At 55.5% G+C, this 18,476-nt stretch overlaps 1 protein-coding gene across 1 annotated transcript; it reads left to right on the top strand.

Moving 5' to 3' along the window:
- Window positions 1-203: 203 nt before the first annotated feature.
- Window positions 204-18,047, top strand: Mvk (mevalonate kinase). The gene is made up of 11 exons (XM_036171783.1): window positions 204-302; window positions 1,352-1,443; window positions 2,206-2,353; window positions 5,746-5,890; window positions 7,975-8,130; window positions 9,905-10,008; window positions 10,519-10,564; window positions 13,169-13,259; window positions 13,570-13,686; window positions 16,489-16,642; window positions 17,431-18,047. The coding sequence occupies exons 2-11, from the start codon at window positions 1,366-1,368 to the stop codon at window positions 17,577-17,579; spliced, it is 1,188 nt and encodes a 395-aa protein (XP_036027676.1). The 5' UTR covers window positions 204-302; window positions 1,352-1,365; the 3' UTR covers window positions 17,580-18,047.
- Window positions 18,048-18,476: the final 429 nt, after the last annotated feature.

The following is an 18,476-nucleotide window of genomic DNA, read 5'->3' as shown; positions in this document are numbered from 1 at the left end:
CTGGCCGCGCCACCTCTCAGTCGCTGTTTCTCATTGGCCTGCGGCACTCGCACCAGGGCGGGGCATTCCCCGGGACTTGCTTCCCATTGGAGTACGAAAAGAGTGAGGCGGGGAAACCCTCGGCTTGTTTGAAATTTCCATTGGTCAGTGTCCGACCCAATCCGTAAAGGGCTTCTCAGCTCGAGCTCTCTGATTGGCTGGAGGGAAGACGCGCCCGCCTCCTTGGGGCCGTGCGCTCCGGAATGGAGAAGACAGCGGGCTGCAGCCGGGGTTTCGGCACACCTGGACGCCAGCCGTGGCCGGTGAGAGGCCTGGGTTGCGGGGCCGGGCGGCGTGAGGACCGGGGCCCCGGACACCCCAGGCCAGGCGCCCCGTTCCTCTCTCTGCCTTAGTTTCCTTGATGGGAGCGGTGGGCGACATCAGATCGGACAGTTCCCTAAGAAACGGGGGGACCTCGGTGACTTAGTTTGTAGTGGGGTGGTTCGTGTGAGGGAGTTCCCGTGACGCCTTAAACGCGGGTGATTTTGCACTAGCTATAACAATGTAAAATGCACGCGCCCGTGAATCCAGCAAAAGCACTCTGTGAGACTCTGCTTTGCAGAAGTTCATGTTTAGATACGCAACACCAGGCGTGACAGGTCAGCCCTGCAGCCTTGTTTATAATGGTTGTGGGCTCGATGTCCGGGGAGAATTTTTTTTTTCTTCAAGATTTTATGTAAACCTCCCTTTTCCACACCATCAAACACATGGCCTTCCTCGTGATAGGCAAGCTTTCCACGACTGAGCCATGCACTCGGAGCCCATGCCAGTTTCTACCTTCAGTAGTGATAGCAGTAAAGGCAGGAACCGAGAACCAGCCACCTAGTCAAGCAGCTGTTTTTGGCAGGCAGACAGACAGACAGACACTGCTGCTTCCCAGTCCTTTGAATCAGTCTCCAGTGTTGCCCCGATCTGAGGTGTAGGAAACAGATTCATGGCAGTTTATGTAAGGTGACATCACTGGGCTGTGGAAGGGCTGGGGTCTGAACCCAGACGTTTTTCATGGTCCAGCGGGCTGGGTCACAGCACTGTCTTGATACACAGTTTGTGCCGGATGGCAGTTCCCATTGTTATAATGTGCATTTTTCTTTTCTTCCTTTCTTTCTTCTTTCTCTTTTTGAGACAGTTTCTCTACATGGTTCTGGCTGTCCTGGAACTCACTCTGTAGACTAGGCTGCCCTGGAACTCAGAGATCCACCTGCCTCTGCCTCCCAAGGGCTGGGATTAAAGGTGTGCACCACCAAGCCCAACTTTCCTGATGTGTCTAATGAACATCTAGGACCCTTTGTTCCTCTCTTTGGATCCCTTTCAGGAATCTCGGGAGCCATGTTGTCAGAAGTCCTGCTGGTATCCGCTCCGGGGAAAATCATCCTCCATGGAGAACACGCTGTGGTCCATGGCAAGGTAAAAAGTACCCAGAGCCCTGAAGGGCTGGGTACCGCTTCTCTCTGACCCTGAATTTGAAGACAGTCAAAGAAAGGCCTCAGTGGTAGACTGGATGAATCACTCCAACCAGACAAACCCTTAAACTGCTAAAGGACTTCGTTATGCTAGCAGAAAGACGGCCTATAAAACCTGACAGGTGGAGTGGAGTTACCTAGGGAGTGAGGTTGGTGGAGGGGACAGAGCTCACAAGAGTGGGAAGACTGGAGGTCATCCCAGTGTGGAGGAATTGTAAAGAAGGTCCGGTAGAGGTGTTAGACACATGTATAATGCCCTTTAATCCTGAGAGTTAGCCCAAGGGTGCAGCTTTGTAGTCTTCTACTTTACAGGTAGGGAACCTGAGGCTTAGGAAAGGATTGGTGACTTGACCAAGCCCATGATACCTTCATAACGCTGGGAGCGAGCCTGAGTGGTCCGAGCCCAAAGCTTATGTATTTTTTCCCCATTCATTCCAACTGTCACTTTCTGTGTGTGTGTGTGTGTGTGTGTGTGTGTGTGTGTGTGTGTGTGTGTTTAGGAGACAACCTCAGGTACCATTCTTCAGGAGGCACTATCTGCCTCAGATCTTGAGGCAGACTTCTCATTGTCTTAGAGCTTGCTGGAATGGCGAGGCTAAATGGCCAGTGAACCCCAGGGATCCTCCTGTCTGCACCTCTGAAACATATGGATATTGGCCCTGAGCCACTGCCTGCAGGCTTACTGCTTTTGCCCTTTATTCTACAGGTAGCCCTGGCAGTGGCCTTGAACCTGAGAACATTTCTACTGCTTCGACCACAGAACAATGGGAAAGTGAGCCTCAGTTTACCAAACATTGGTATTAAGAAGGTCTGGGATGTAGCCGGCCTTCAGCTGCTGGACACAAGCTTTCTTGGTTAGTACAAATAGGGGGAGCCAGGTGTGGTAAGAGCCTGGCCCCTGAAGAAAGCAGGGAGGTGGTGACAGGTAATTACTTCAGGCTGTCTGTAAGGGAGCCAGAGGACAGCTGTTCCAAGAGATTTCTGACCCTAGAAAATTGGTTTCGTTCATTCACGATTTGATTTGATTTTATTTGTGACAGAGTCTCACTCTGTAGACCAGGCTATCCTGAAACTCACAGAAATCTGCCTGTCTCTGCCTCTCAAGTGCTGGGATTAAAGGCGTGCACCGTCACACCCAGCTAGTCATTTTTAAACGTGTAAAACTGTGCCCTAGATCTCTGTGGACTGTCCTGGGCAGGTCATTCAGGCCCACTGTAGAGTAAGCACCTTAAACTGTTGTTCTCGTTTCCCTTCTCGTTTTATGGTGTGTTTGGCGTATTTGAGCACGGTCCATCCTGCTCCTGGCAGGAGTGTGAAGTGGTTGGTCACATTGCCTCTGCACTCAGGAAGCAGAGAGAGATGATGGTTGCTGGTGCACAGCTCCACTTCTCCCTCTTATTCAGTCTAGAACCCTGGTCCCTGGGATGGTGCCACACTCATTTAAACCTCTCTAGAAGCACCTCATTGATGTGCCCAGAGGTGTGTTCCCCAGGTGACTCAATCCTACCAAACTAGTATATTCCCAGTACCTGAGAGGTAGAGGCCAGCGGATCAGGGATTCCAGAACAGCTTCAGATGTATGGTAAGTTCGAGTCCAGTCTAGGCTACATGAGACCACATCAAACAAAATCAGATAAAAGAGAACAAAAGGAATGACCGCCACAGGTGTGAAAATGTGTGCATACTGATATAAGCCAGTGTGCACATGTGTAGGAAAGTCTGGGGAAGAGACCTCAACTGTCAGTGATGATGATTAGTTCCTGGAGAAGGCACTGTGACAGGAAGCAGGTCAAGAAAGCCTTCAATTTCTGCTCTTAGTGTATAGTTATTACTGAGCATAGGGCTGGGGCAGCCCAGCAGTGGAGTGTATGCTTAGCATACGTGAGACCCCTGGGTTTCGTCTCCAGCACCACTGGAAATTATTTAAAAAGTCAAAGTAACATATGTTTATTACCGGCAAATCCAGTCAATACTAATGAAGCGTTGCTAAAATTCCTTCCTGGAGAAACATAAACGACATCTACCCTCCTCCTCAGGTCCCAACGACAAACCCAGGCACAGTTCCACCAGTGTTCATTCACTCTGGGGAACCAGTGAGTTAATCAGGCTTCTTTACCAAGCATAGGTCACTTATTGGAGTGTGGGTGCCCCCACATAAAGGCCTCACCGGAAGGAATGATGCCTCTCCTGTAGTCACCCAGATGGAGCCCCCTCCCCAGCCTCTCTCCCCTAGCCCCTCCCCAAAGCCGTGTGCAGTTGGGGTGGAATTGCACACAGCAGGTGGTAGGAAGCCACTAGATGCTCAGGTGAGGGTCCTGTGACCTCCGTACACCTCTGTGAGGGAGTGCACAGTCAACAATCCCAGCTGGGATAATCACTTTTGCAAGGGGTTATAGCATAACTCTCCAAGATGGTGGTTGTCTGGCTCAGAGAGGACAGTCAGAAACAATATGAGGCGATAGACATCTCATTGCTTCAGCTTCCCCAGTAGCAACCTGGCCGTTCTGGTATCAGCCAGTCAGGATTGACTTCCCTAGAGGGAATGGTAGATTGACAGGGAAAAGGAATTCCCTGTCTCTGAAACAGAGTCAGGCCTTACCATGCTTTTCTTTCCGGGTGTCAGCACTGTCTTCCCATGCCATTAGCCCAGGGCCCCTGTGCTGCTCCTGCTGCTGATGGCACGGGACTCCACGGTGGCTACAGCTGTCCAGGCTAGTTCCCTTCTATCTGCAGGGCGCCTGCCCATTGCTTAGCCTGATCCCAGGGTCCTCCCTCTTCTCTGGTTCCTGCCTCCTCGCTGGAAATAGCATTTCTCCGTCAGCCCAGGGCAGGTGAGAGCCCTCCAGGGACTACTTCCGGCCTGCACCTGAGCCTTGCCGCCTGCCACAGGATTTGGAGTAGCGAGCAGAGGCTTTAGCTTGGGCTGTGGCTCAGCAGTGGAGGGCCGGGCTTGATCCCCAGCAGAAAGAAAGAAGGTTGAGGGCTGTCCAGAGCGGTTCTTTTTTCCCTGCCAGGTGGGCCTTGGAATTGGCTGGGGGCTTTGTTCTTTTGTCCGTGTGTATGGGTCCCTGGCCATGCCTTTCTCCTGTGGAGGGTTGCTATGGGTAGTGCTCCCTGGATGACTCCCGCATCCCCCTCAGCTCAGAGCCTCTGGGACTAGCTTTCCATGGCGTCAGACAGTCGGTAGGACACAGTGTTCCCTGAGGACCAGCAACTGCTTTTCTGTGTCAGTGTCTGAGGCAGCAACAGCCAGGCATGGCAGCTTGTGGCTGAGAACACACAGACCCACTGGCGAGTCCGGGCAAGTCTCTACAAGGGTGTGTGATCTGCCTGACTGTTGCTGCGGGGACCCAGCAGGGTGAAAGGTGGATGCCAGGGCTGTATGTCTGTTTCAGTAGGAGACTACAGGGACTCCTTGGAGGCTGGCTGCTACTGTTCTCTCCACATAGTAACAGGCAGAGCGAACAGGTACTGAGCACGTGGGCCAGACCACAAGCCACGTGTGGTCTCCACTATTAGTCCTCAAAGCATGTGATACTGTTCATCTCTATTTTATGAATGTGACAGTGGGGTCTTGGAGGCTGCACCTCCATCATGGCTGTAGAAAGACCCACACAGGTCTCTAAACTCCAAGATTGGTCTGTCTCCATCACAGAACCCTGCAGTGAGTGCCAGGGTCTCCTCTGGTTTGGCCCTCTACAGTGTGTCATGAATCTATTCAGCACACATGTACTGAGCCCTGAGTGGGTGCCCTGAACTTTCCTAACAGCCATGCCCCACTCCATTCCACCTGCTGACCCAAGGCTGGGCGTGATTTGTGAAGTTGAGCTGGCTAGACTTGCTTAACCTGGTGTGTGTGGGGGTGTGTGTGAACACATGGTAAGTGAGGGCCTTATCCACATTGCCAGTCCTTTTGCTAATTGTCTTTGAGAAAGGGAGAAATGGTTGGGGATTAACTTACTGCTGCCTTTGGTTTTGAAGGCTGGAAGTAGAGCAAAGGCGTTGTCATATCTCAGACTGTTAGTTCAGCCCTTGCTCCAGGTCTGGAGCCGTGCTGAGTCCTGAGCGCCTGGTCTTTATCTTTACAGTCAAGACCTACACCCAAGGCTGCCTACCCCACAAACCTGAAGCGAACCTGTACACCTGGCCATTTGCTGGTACCCTGTGTATCCCCATGCTGATCCCAGTATGTTCTGTGGTTGATAAATGCTCCCCTCACCCACCTGTTTGTTTGCCTGTGTGACAGAGCAAGGTGATGCCCCAGCACCCACCCCAGAGCAACTGGAGAAGCTGAAGAAGGTGGCGGGCCTCCCCGAGGACTGTGTCGGCACCGAGGGCCTGGCAGTCCTTGCCTTTCTGTACCTGTACCTGGCCATCTCCCGGAAGCAGAGGTGTGTCATGGTCGGTTGGAGTTCACCCATCCTCCCCTGGGAAGTGTCCTGGTTGTCACTGTTCCTGGAGAATCCCTGTGCCTCATGGGTAGGGACAATGGCCGTAGGCTGTCCACCCAGTGGGGCAGCAGTCCAGGAGGGAGGCTCCACCTGTTTATTCCTGGGGATGCAGAGGCTCCAGAGATAGACAGCCTGAAAGCCATTTAGGTGGTTAGGCCATAGAGCTGTGACATGCGCCCAGTTCACATGAACATGACGTGTTGGCCCTGTACTGCGTCCTCTGCTGCTTGAGTTCAGTAGGACAAAGGCTTTGCTGCACTCTTGTTCCTCAGGGCAGCCTCTTTGTGGTGTGGCTGCAGAGGCACATGCATGCCTCATCTTGCTACAGTGAGCAAAGCAAAGCCTGAGCCACTTGCCTGTTTTCAGAGAGACCCGGGGAGCCGGTGCCTAGAGCTTGACAGTGCTGCTGAGACAGGGTCACATGATGCTCTGGAGGCTGGTGGCAGGCCACTTGTCCTCATTTGAGGTGATTGCCCTCTCGGAGGCTCAGCTTTCCCATCTGTGACATGGACGCATTGACAGCACCAAGCTCTGAGGGTAGTAAGGTTTAATCTGAAGTGCAGAGCTCGGAGCCTGGTAGCCTGATGCATCATCACTGTGACCATTAACTGTTTCCTCAGGCTGTAATTGGTAACTTATGCCTGTGACCCCAGCACTCAGGGAGACGGAGGCAAGAAGACTGAGTGGTCATATGCCTGGGCTTCAGTGTGAGACCTTGTCTCCAACAGTCACACAAACAAAACACCAAGTAGGGCTAGCAATGTGGCTCTTTGCCTAGCACGCGTGAAGCCTTAGATTCTCTCCCAAGGCCACATACCAGCCAGTGTGGTGGTGCACACTGTAATCCCAGCACCCGGGAGGTGGAGGCTGGGTCATCAAGCTCAGGGCCATCCTTATCTACCTAGCAACTCTACGTCAGCCTAGGCTTCACAAGACCCTCTCCAAAATGGCACAAGCTCACACAGCAAACTCATTATGAATTAATCATGTGCAATTTCCTCAGTAATCAACAAGGAGGATTAGGAGTATATTTAAAATGGTAACATGGCCATGGCTATGACAGGCATGCTGTATGCAGTAGCTTGGGGTTTTTTAATGTTGTTTTTGAGACATGTAGCCCTGGTTGGTCTGGGACTCACTGTGTAGACCAGGCTGGCCTGGAACTCACAGAGTTCTACCTGCCTCTGCCTCTGGAGTTCTTGGGTTAAAGGTGTGCACCGCCATGCCTGTCACCAGTATTATGTTTTATGCAAGGGGAAAGGCAATCAGAGCCACAGACACTGGCCACTGCCAGGCCCTGTGCTGAAGACATTGCAGAAGTGGCCGGCACTTGTACCTGACTTGGGGATGTTCAGCTTGGGTGGTACACTTCCCTCAGTGGGTTGGGACGGAGTCTCCCACCCGCATAGGGTGGGCATGTGTACTTTGAAAAGTCACACTCAGTGTTAGATATCCACAAAGTGGGAACAGGACTTAGAAATTACAAAGCACTGTCGGGCGTCACTTGAGGGAGGTCTGTGCGTGATGGCATGACTGCTCCTTTAGCTGGTTTGCAGCAGACCCGGGTGACTGGTGAGAGAGGCCACCTAAGAACACAGTGGGTGCTGTGATGAGGCAGCTGTGGAGGCAGATGGCATGTGGATCCTCATGGGATGGCTCTTGTGGGTGGTTTGGGGGAAGTGCCCAGTGGGAGCACTTGGTGAATTCTGGAAAGATGGATGGGAGATGATGGGGTGCAAGGTTGTGCTAGCCAGTGGCCAGCTGGTGCTGAGAGCCTGACCAGAAAGGAGCCCGGCTCAGCAGAGCAGGGAGGAGGGGGGTTGTAGTTCTCAGTGATTTAAGTCTGGCACCTGTTTCCTGGTTGTCTGAGCCACCTTCAGCTGCTGCTGTCCAGCAGGGATGCTGTTCCATCCGTGGTCCAGGTGCTCAGCCAGCCCCTCCCCCGATGTCCACTCCTGGCCACAAGTTCCCGTACACTCCACAGCCTTCAAGGGAGTCATGCCTTATGCCCTGGTGTCTTTCAGGACACTCCCGAGCCTGGACATTGTGGTGTGGTCGGAACTGCCCACTGGGGCAGGCTTGGGCTCCAGCGCCGCCTACTCGGTGTGTTTGGTGGCTGCCCTCCTGACCGCCTGCGAGGAGATCACTAACCCGCTCAAGGACAGGGGTGCCATCAGCAGGTAATGTCTGTCTTTGCATTGTCCTTCCTGTGATGGAGCAGTGGGAAGCACTGTGGCTTGGAACACTGTTGTACCTATCTGAACCTTAGTTCCCCCTCATGAAAGGGGATAACCTGCCTTTCCTATAGGCTTTAAAAAAAAAATCTGTCTCTGCCTCTCTGTCTCTCCCTCTCCCTGTCTTGTGTGTGTGTGTGTGTGTGTGTGTGTGTGTGTGTGTGTGTGTGTGTGTGTGTGTGTGTGTGTAGGTCAGGGTAATCTTGGGTGTCGATCCTTGCTTTTACCTGGGGAGACAGGTCTCTTGTTCACCACTGGGTACAGCAGCCTGGCTGGTCTGAGCTTGCGGAGTCTCCTGCTTCTGCTCCCATCTCCCCACAGCAGTGCTAGGATTACAGGTGGTGTGTCACCTCCAGCTTTACACGAGATCTGGGGGCAGCTCGGATCTCCTGCTTGTACATCAAGCCTCTGCCCACTCGAGCCTTCTCCCTTCTCCTTCCTTCCTTTTTCTTTCTTAATTTATGAAAATGACTTGCTATTGTAGCCCGGGTTGGTCTCTAACTCATAATCCTCCTGCCTTAGCCTTCCAGATGCTAGGGTTACAAGTGTGCACCATCGCACCTGGCCAGTTCACCTTTAATCACCACCCACACTTACTGTGTGAGTTGCAGATCTGTGATGCTCAGCGGACACATGAGAGAAAACCCGCAGAGGCAGCAGCTGCCTCAGCAAGAGGTTGGGCCGGGTTTCGCATATGCGCGGGAGCTGTGGTCCCAGGAGCCTGTTTGAGGCCACTGTCCCCAAGCATCCTACCACAGTGGTGTGCTCTTCCATCTCACAGCGGCGTCTCTGTGAAGGGGATGCTGCTGTGTCTGCTTCTGCAGATGACGGGGTGACGGTATAGCCAGAGGAATTGAGTAGCAGATGGCGTCCAACCAGCCCACAGGGCCCCACACAGCTCTGCAAGGGAAAGGGAATTTCCAGAAAGGAGCCTCACTGAGCAGGGGAGAGCATGGGCTGCCCCTCCGAGTTCCCGCTAGTGTTTTGATCTGGTCACGTGCTGGCACTGAGCCCACCCACCCTGTTCCACAGGAGGGAGGCCCAGAGATGACTGGTGCCTACCCAAGTCACAGTGGTGGTGTCTTTGTTTGCTCTGAGGCAGGGTCTCAGTGTGTGTGGCTGGCCTCACGCCGTGGCTCTTGCTGCCTCAGTGTCCTGAGTGCACAAATACAGGAGCGTGCCACCGTGGACGCTTCCTTCCCCCGCTGGCTGTGCTGCCGAGGCACACCTACAGACCACAGCTACAGTGGTCACCCAGGAAGCAGTAGCCTCACCTCTGCGTGCCCTTCCTGCGACAGGCCTGGTCCAGGAGCTGGCACTTGAGCAGAGGTTGTTACCACGCATCCCATGTAGACACAAGGCCTGCTTCCAGCTCTGCAGGACGTGGGCCGGAAGAGAACATTCTATCCCGGAGGAGAGTGGGACTCAGAGAGATTAGGTAACAGGCCCAGAGTCACTCAGCTAGTGAGAACACAACATGCCGGGAAACAAGCCCGGGCCCCTCCTGCTGCACGGCTAAGCCAAACCCCAGGCCTCTCCCGCTGCGCTGTGTGGAGGGAGCAAAGCAAGGCTCAGCATCGTCTTGAGCTGAGAGGGCAACTCTTCTGCCCAGTCATGTCAGCCCGGGGCTCTGGGTAGCCTCTGCTAGCAGCAGGTGCACCCGCAGCTCCTTCCTCTGCTGTCCAAAGCGGCCCTAGACGCTAACTCTCTGTGTGCCCAGGTGGTCTGAGGAGGACCTGGAGTCGATTAACAAGTGGGCCTATGAGGGGGAGAGAGTGATCCACGGGAACCCCTCTGGCGTGGACAACGCCGTCAGTACCTGGGGTAAGTGTGTCTGCTTCCTCGGCCTTCCTGGGAGTCACTTTATGCTGGCAGGTGCCCTGGCTCTCGGCTTGGGGTGAGTCCCTGAGGCCTCTGAGGAAAAGAGCCTGTTCCTATTCGAGGGCAAGATCTCAGGGCTGTGCCTCTCTGAAGGGTGGGCTCAGGCCCTGGGAAATAGTAAACCCCACTGATCTCTGCCAGGGAGTCACAGGGAACTGTTGCTATGGAGTTGGCAAACCACGCAAGCAGCGTTCTGTCCCAACAGGACGCTTGCTCACAGGCCTAGCCACTGAGCCCTGGGCCTTAGCCTCACCACACGTGCAATGGCTGAGGAAGCCCGGCAGCTCAGAAGGCCAAGGCCCCAAGGGCCTTCATACCCACTGGGTCCTCCACAGCTGGAATGGATGGGTGCATCATTCAGCCTGGTGTGTCACGAGGTCACCCTGACCTCCTGCTGTCCCCGAATGCAAATCTGGCCTTCCCCATGATGATAGCTGCTGTCCCTCTCTTTAGGAGGAGCCCTGCGCTACCAGCAAGGGAAGATGTCGTCCTTGAAGAGGTAACTCAGGCTTCGTGGCCATGCCTAGCACATCCTCCACATATCCAGGAAGAGCACTGTGCCTTTGTGAAGTTGTGAGGGTCAGGAGTCCTTGTGTCCCCTTCCCGCTGCAGCCGGGTGTCACAGTGTGAGGCCCGGAGCACAGCGAGGCCTGCTCAGTCACTGTCTTCCCTCCTCCTTGCCAGCTCTTCGCTGTGTTTAAAGGTGGCTGTCCCGTGCCCTTGAAGCGCCGCTGGTCCCCAGACCTGGCTGCCTGTCTGTCCATTCATTCAGTTAACAGTAGGCGCTACCTTCCTTATCCTAATGACTCGTCCTGGGGCCCAGGAACGTGGGGGTACCTCTCGGACTGTTTCTAGGAGCTCTTGCTGGGAGTGAAGGTAGGGCTGGGTTGGGGTCTGACAGGTCAGCATGGAAGCCAACACGGGACCAAGAGGGGTGTTGCGGTGGAGGCCAGCAAGGCTGAGGCGGGCTGGAGCCTGCAGTGGGAGGCTTGGGCAAGGCTCAGAGCAGAAGGCTTGGGGGCTCACGCCTGGCTTTGCGTGGCTGTGCCCCACCTGGTCCCCTGTGCAGACTGAATCTTGGCACCCAGTGTTTTTGCCATCCGGGAAAGATTGGGGACAGGGATTAGATCATGGCAAGTAGGAGCCCGTTGGGGCTGAGGTGGGCTGTGTGGTGGTTTATGTTTTGGGGGGTTGGGGGTCACTGGTGCTCTCTTGGTGTCTTCACCTATGGTGGTTGTCACAGATAGGCACCAGGTCCTGGCACACTGCCTAGCCAGCTGAGTCACTCCGTTAGTGGCTCATAGTACCACACGGCTCCCCAGCCTTACCTGTACCTGTGCAGACTTCCTCTTCCAGCTTGGGCCTTCTGCAACTCTGCACAGCGGCTTCTCAGTCTTGCTTCCGTCAGTATTAAGCTGTCTGTCTGTACCTCATGGGGTGTTCAGCAGCATGCAAGACCTCTTACACACTAGATGCCCATAGCACCCCTCAGCTGTGACGATCAACAGTGTTCCTCAGTGGAAGCTGGTCGGATGGGGTTCCCGAGGGCCTCTGATGAGGTAGCGCCAGGACAGAGGCCAGAATGCATAGGAGTCATGCAGCTGTGAGTGGGGAGCAGCCTCTGGAAGAGTGGGTGCCAGTGCAAAGGTCCTGTGGCTGCTGTGGAGCAGCAGCAGGGAGGCCAGGGTGACCAGGTGACGTGTGCAGCAGGGAAGGAAAGGGATGGGGGACGTGGAGTCAGGGGAGGCCAGGCCCAGATCACACAGGTCTTTCCAGAGCAGAGCCCTGAGTAGTGACCCTGGACAGGATAGGTTTTGTGGAGGCTGCCTTTAGCAGAGGATGTGGGTGAGGATGAAGATGCTCCCCAATCCCCAAGCCAGTCCCACCTTCATCCTACAGCTGGCTTGACGGGGAGTCTTCTCCCCCAAACCACACATGACGCCATTCCGCTCAAAGCGCCTTGTTTGAGGCGTGGCTCCAGGTCCAGCCTCCCTGAACACTGCCTTTTTTGAGTGATGGGCAGTCTTCAAAGGGGAAAGAGAAGACCGCTCATCTTAGGAAGTTTAGAAAAGGCAAGCGCCGGCCGTCCTTGGGTGGGAATTGTCTCCCGGGCCTCTGGGCAGTGAGACAGTGGGCTGGCGGCCTCTCCACCTCAGCTGGATCTTACAGTCTTGAACTGTAAAGAGGGAGAATAAAGGGGTGGGTTCCACGGCTCCCAGCTGTCTCGCAGGGGTGCATGCAGGTTCTCCGCCTCCACCCCCGCCACAGCTCTCTGAAGGGCGGAGTGCATGGCAAGCAAGAGCCGCTGGTTCCTCCAGAGGCGCCCGCACAAGGACAGGCAGGACCAGTCAGCTTCCCTGGAGCCATGCTGGGGAGTCCGCCCACTGCAGCCTCGGTCAGGGCTGCCCCCTTCTCTACAGCAGCTGGGGCTTTGGCTCCTGTGGCCACGGCACAGGATTGCTGCCTGGATTGCTGTTCTGGGTGCTGTCGAATGGGCTCATGGGTGGGGGGGGTGGGGGGTGGCTGACCTCTGTAGCCCTGCCTGCTTGCTCCCTCCCACAGGGACCACCACAGGTGCATGACAGATGAACAAGCACCCCTAAGCTAGAAATCTGAACTCAGACATGGTGCCCAAAGTTTTCGGATTGCAGAGCATTTCAGGTTTAGATTAAGGACAGTCAGCAAGTGATACCATGCAGATAGATAGTCCTGAATCCCCAGAACCTGGAGATCTGGCGCATGTCTGCAGAGGGGTGTTAGCATCTCTCCTTGTGCCCCCCATTCAGTCCCACCTCAGCTTCAAGGTTGAGCGCCGCGAGTCTCCGACCCTCCCTGCACTCTGCCATAGCTACTTTGAGGGGGTCATGACCTTCGCATATGCTTCTCTACCCCCACCTTTGCCCTAGTGGTCTTTCTTCCTCCTCAGTCCTTTTACCTCATGATGGTGAAGCCTTGGAGGACCTCTCTCCTCCCCTCTCTGCCTGCTAGTCCCTAGACCAAGTCCCCCCCTTGTGACATACGGTCCTGGGCCTACACTTCTGTACCAAGAGGGGCTGGAGTCCTGGGCCGGGCTCCTCCATCCTGCCTTTTTCCCTCACCACAGGCTCCCGGCCCTGCAGATCCTGCTCACGAACACCAAGGTCCCACGAAGTACCAAGGCCCTCGTGGCTGGCGTCAGAAGCAGGCTAATCAAGGTGCTGCTGGATGGAGGGGTGCTGTGGGTGTCGGGGACAGGGAAGTCTCAGGAGGCGGTGTGAACGGAAAGGAAGGTGCCGACCGTGGTCACTGCCAGGCCAGAGTCGGGGAGAGACTTTTGGAACCTGCCTGCCCCTTTAGCCATGCTGGCTTTGTGGGAAGGATTCCCCTACAGATGTCAGGGCAGCTGCAGGGACAAAGGCCAGGCCAGAGGAGATTCCCCAAGGGCTGGTGTAGACAGTGCCTCACTGCAACAGCAGGGCCCTCCCCTATCCTTAGACCTCACCTCCTGCCCTTTCTTCTCTACAGTTCCCTGAGATCGTGGCCCCGATCCTGACCTCAATTGACGCCATATCCCTGGAGTGTGAGCGCGTGCTGGGAGAGATGGTGGCGGCCCCGGCCCCGGAACAGTACCTTGTTCTAGAAGTAAGCCGGCCACTGGCCAGCTCTTCACCCGGAGCTGCTGTCCAAGTCCCGTCTCCCCTCGCCCTCAGTCGGCCCAGACCCGGGCCCTGAGCATGTGTGTGCCCATGTGGGCAAGCATGTCTTACCTAGAAGCCTGGCCCTGAGGCCCTGTGGGCAGGTGCGGGGTCACAAGGTTGAGAAGTAGCCCACATGGGCAGACACTTCATCTTGTGGACCCCCATTCCCTATTCGTCCTGGGGAGATGCCTACCTTGCTGGTTCCGCTCTGTGCTGGCTAGGGGTGTCCACTCAGCAGCCACCCGCTGCTTCTGCTCAGGCGGGTTCTGAAGTTTGTTCTGGGGTCCTCACTGTGGCCAGCACCATTCACGTGATTCACCATCAGCATCCGAGCGGGCCAGTGTCTCAATTCTCTTTCACACACTGCCTGCTGGTGGCCCTACTGGGGTGTCACGAGCTTGTTACAGTTCCAGGGTCTCCTGTTCCCAGTGCCCGTGTGCCACCAGCTCAGAGAGCCAAAGGCTCGCTCTCAGACACGGTCCATCTGGTCTGGTAAATTAGGCTGATGGTAAAACGCCATCTGGCCTCCCTTAGAGTACAAGGGGACCCAGCAGCCCCGGCTGAAGCAGCCGGGCAGCAGCAGTCATATGCACATGCAGGCAGGGTCCCCTCCAGATGGCCCCGCATGCTCCTGCTCTGCCTGGCTTTTAGTGCTGTCCTGTGATACCTGCTGCAACCTCTGCCCATCCTGGCATTCCAGTGGGCAGCCTCGTGGTGGGGAAATGCCACTCTTGCTCCTTGCAGCTCCCTGTGTCTCCATTTTACAGGCATAAAAGTTGAGGTCCAAAGTGGTGACTTCCTCCTGTGTGATCCAGCTAGTGGATGACAGAGCCAGAACCCAAACTAATGCCTGTGGATGCCTCCGTTCAGCCGATTTTTATTTATTTTTCGCCTTTTGAGCCAGGGTCACACTGTGTAGCCCCAGCTGGCCTGGAATTCACTGTGCAGACCAGGATAGCCTCGGACTCAGACGTTCCCCCTTCATTGTGCTCTGTCCCACCCAGAACCACGCAGAGCTTTACTGAGCACCTACTGTGCACTGGGCGCAAGGCCTCCATGTAATCTGGAGCCTCTCTCCTCATTCCCCAGGCTCCCTCCTGCAGTCCCAAACCCTGCTTCCCCAGCTCTCATTCCCTCCCGTGCTCAGCATCGCAGACCTGAGCGGGAAAGAAACAAAGGTAGAGAACTAACTGCTCGCCCGTGAGCCGTGAAGCCCCGAGAATGCCGGGCAGCAGCCCACCGATTACACAGCGCGGGTATTTTTGGCACCACGGTCGCTGAAGTGCGCAGCTCCATTCTTGGGCAACTCTGCACATGAACCAGTGAAGCTATTCTCTCCTGTCACGGTCTGTCATCTGATCCTTGACAGATTGTGGATCAAAATGTGACAGGTGTCTGAAACCTGCCTTGACAACATGACACCTGGAACTCAGGCACAGAGAGGCCCCACAAGTCTTCTCCACACGCAGCCCGCGGAGCTCATGAAAGGCACCCGGGGCTGCCACTAGGCCACACTGCCCGGTCTGCTTATTTGTCAGAATGGCTGGGAAGTGGGGCGGGCCTGAGGGAAGAGCACCTGGCAAAGCTGCCTCGGTGCTGGTCGGTCCTCAGTGCACAAGCATCCTGAACCCCGTGCTCAGAGCAGAACACTGCACAGCACACGCCACATGAGCCCCCCTGAGCAAGAGGAGGCATCCGAAAGGCCAAGGGCCTTCTTGCAAGCAGAAGCGCTTCCGGCACAGACTCACTACCTACTAGATGGGTGGTCCCTGACAGGTTTTTTGCCCGTAGCCCTCAGTGTCCCTTCCCTATTATAAAATGGGATGTTGGTAACACACTGATAGCTGAATGTTTGCACAGGATGGGCATTGTGCAAAGTCCTTCCCTCCATACAGCCAGGAGGTGGTGGGCAGACCTCACACCTTCTGTTTCCATGGGAGAAACACTCTAGCAAAGGACCCTGCCTAAAGGCTGAGAAGGGCAGAGCCCAGCCTCACCCTGGCCTGCCTGAGTCTCTGGTCCAGAGGGGAGTGCAGGACCTGGCTGGGTGTGCCTCTCCAGTGCACAGTCTGTACCCAGTGTCCAACACCAGGCAAACAGTGGCCACCGTTAGCATTTTATCCGCACATTCCTTTTAGTTGGCAAGCAGCAATTTTATTGCACATAACTGAAGAAATCTCGACAAATATTTAGCTGTTTCCTCACTCATGACCTTGCTGGAGTGACACCTTGGTTCTTATTCTGAAAACCAGCCCAGGAGGCAGCGGTAGGGCGGCATATTGTCTGAGACATTTTCACTCACAAATGGCAAACGTGTCCCCACTAGCCTTTAGCAGAAAAGGAACTATCTCGTAAGTGAGGGACCAGTGAGTGGTAATGGCTTCAGGCGTAGCTTGATCCAGAGATTGAAGCCAGGTTTGGAATCTTTCATGTGACCTCTGGTTACTTGGCAGGTAGACACGTTAGGTGGCCAGTGTCTGAAGTCAACTAGTTTTAGCCATTCCAGTGACGGGGACCCTCTCGCTGTTTGGCCAGCTTAGATTATGTGCCTGGCCCATGTAGTCACAAGGGCCGGGCTTGCACTGGCCTCCATGGCGGGAGGAGGATCTTGGCTCTAGTCATCAAGTCCCACCTAGAGAGCATGAGCTACCCCACATCAGCAGCTGCCAGCTGGGCAGGAGACGTGGGCTGGGACAGAGGCTTTGCCTCAGGTGGATCAGGCAGGAACAGATAGCACCTTTTCCAGGAGCTGATGGACATGAACCAGCACCACCTGAATGCCCTTGGTGTGGGCCACGCCTCTCTGGACCAGCTCTGCCAGGTCACAGCCGCACACGGGCTCCACAGCAAGCTGACGGGTGCAGGTGGCGGTGGCTGCGGCATCACCCTCCTGAAACCAGGTACGGGGCTTGGGATACAGTGGCGAAGGTGGACTGTGGTGCAGGATCCGCTGGAGAATTCCCTAGAAAGGGAGACTTGAGCTGTGCTTTATGACCGTGGGCAGGTTAATTAACCTCTCTGTGCCTTTGTTTCCCCTGGGAAAACAGGGATGACTGCAGGTAGGCTGCGGGACTATCACTCCTGCTCAGGGAGGAGCGTGTGGCTGGAAAGCTCATGTGCTCCAGGCCGCTCCTGCTGCAGGTGTACCATAAGCATCCAGTGATAACCACCTGCCTCCACCCGCTCTGGCCTGCTGCCCTCCTCCTCATCATCCCTCTGTTTCCTCACTTTGTACAGCCCACCAGGGTTCCCAAAGCCCCTTGCTCTTGGTAGTGGCTTCTGGCTTCAAGGAGTGTGCGGACCTTCCTCTAGGAGGCCCTGAGTGGTAGCTACTGGTCCAGGGCCAACATTGATCATGAGAGAATGCTTTAAGAACATGCCCAGTCTACCAGGTACTGGCCAGGCCCTCGAGTGGGAGTGTGGCCAGCGTCAGTCCCGTTCCCAGATAGGGAAACTGAGGCCCGTATGGGGATTAAGCCTGAAGCCACATGAGCAGCTGATGCATGGCAAGGCTGGGTCCAGGTGATTAGAGTCCATGAGGAAGATGTGGACCTGGCACATGGCTCACTGGAACTTCAGGGAGCCTCTGGAGCTGCAAGATGCAGAGCAGGAGGGCCCCACCCCAGGGGTGGGAGTGTCCGCCGCCACTGAGCACCATCCACCAGGGCTGACTGCCTTTCCTCTCCAGGTCTAGAGCAGGCCAACGTGGAGGCTGCTAAGCAGGCCCTGACCAGCTGCGGGTTTGAGTGCTGGGAGACCAGCATTGGAGCGCCTGGGGTCTCCATGCACTCAGCTGCCTCCATAGACGACCCTGTCCGACAAGCCCTGGGCCTCTGAGGTGATGCAACACTTTGGTCCTGCCAAGGAGCCTCTCACTGGAGTATCCTGGGGCTGGTCAGTGACACCGTTCCGGTGGGCAGCGCCTTCTAGACTCTGAGAGGTGCCACCTCAGTGGCCTGTCTGTACGCTGGCATTTCTGGAACCAGACAGGCATCCGTTGTGCGGTCTTCTGAGATGGCAGGCTGATACAGGCCATCACCGTGGAGCTCTCGTGGGTGCATCTGCCTGGGCCTGGCCTCCATCTGCCTCACTCACACTCTGTGGCTCCGAGCCATGTGCCCTTCCGTCCAGCCAATCCAAGGCTCCTTAGGAACTGGCTGGCCGGTGGTTTTTGTCTGCCGTCCTCTCCCAGGGATCACCAGCTGAGGCAAGGCATGCTGGCTGTTCTATCTCTGTGTGGACTTGTGGGAAAGGTGCCCATGAGGGAAATAAAGAGATTGCACAGGCGGGGCCTGTGGGAAGGCAGGGCTGGTGTACTCTGCTCGGTCCTCATCCTTCCTTCTCCAGTGTGCCCTCCCTCTCTGTAGGAGTTCTGGGGCTGAAGGAAATAAGACTCCTGTCACTCTGCTGTGTAGCTTGGAGAGGGAGTTTCCCCAGGTGGCACTTGCTGAATAAGGACAAGGACATACCTGCCTCAGTCACAACACAGAGAGAGCAGGGCTACACTGAGTGCCCACCAGCGCGCACAGCTCTGAAGCCTTGGGAATGAATTTAAGGCCTAAGACATCCCTTGCTTCTTTTTGTTTGGTTTTCCAAGACAGGGTTTCTCCATGTAGCTTTGGAGCCTGTCCTGGTACTCACTCTGCCTCCTGAGTACTGGGATTAAAGGCCTGTGGCTACCACTGCCCAGCCCATCCCTCTCTTCTGATGTCAGCTGGCTGGATGGAGAGAATG

The sequence above is a fragment of the Onychomys torridus genome, chromosome 22, assembly GCF_903995425.1.
Source record: "Onychomys torridus chromosome 22, mOncTor1.1, whole genome shotgun sequence".
Taxonomy (NCBI): Eukaryota; Metazoa; Chordata; class Mammalia; order Rodentia; family Cricetidae; genus Onychomys; species Onychomys torridus.
The sequence above is the reverse complement of the archived record's forward strand: the minus strand, read 5'-3'. Positions and strand labels throughout refer to the sequence as shown.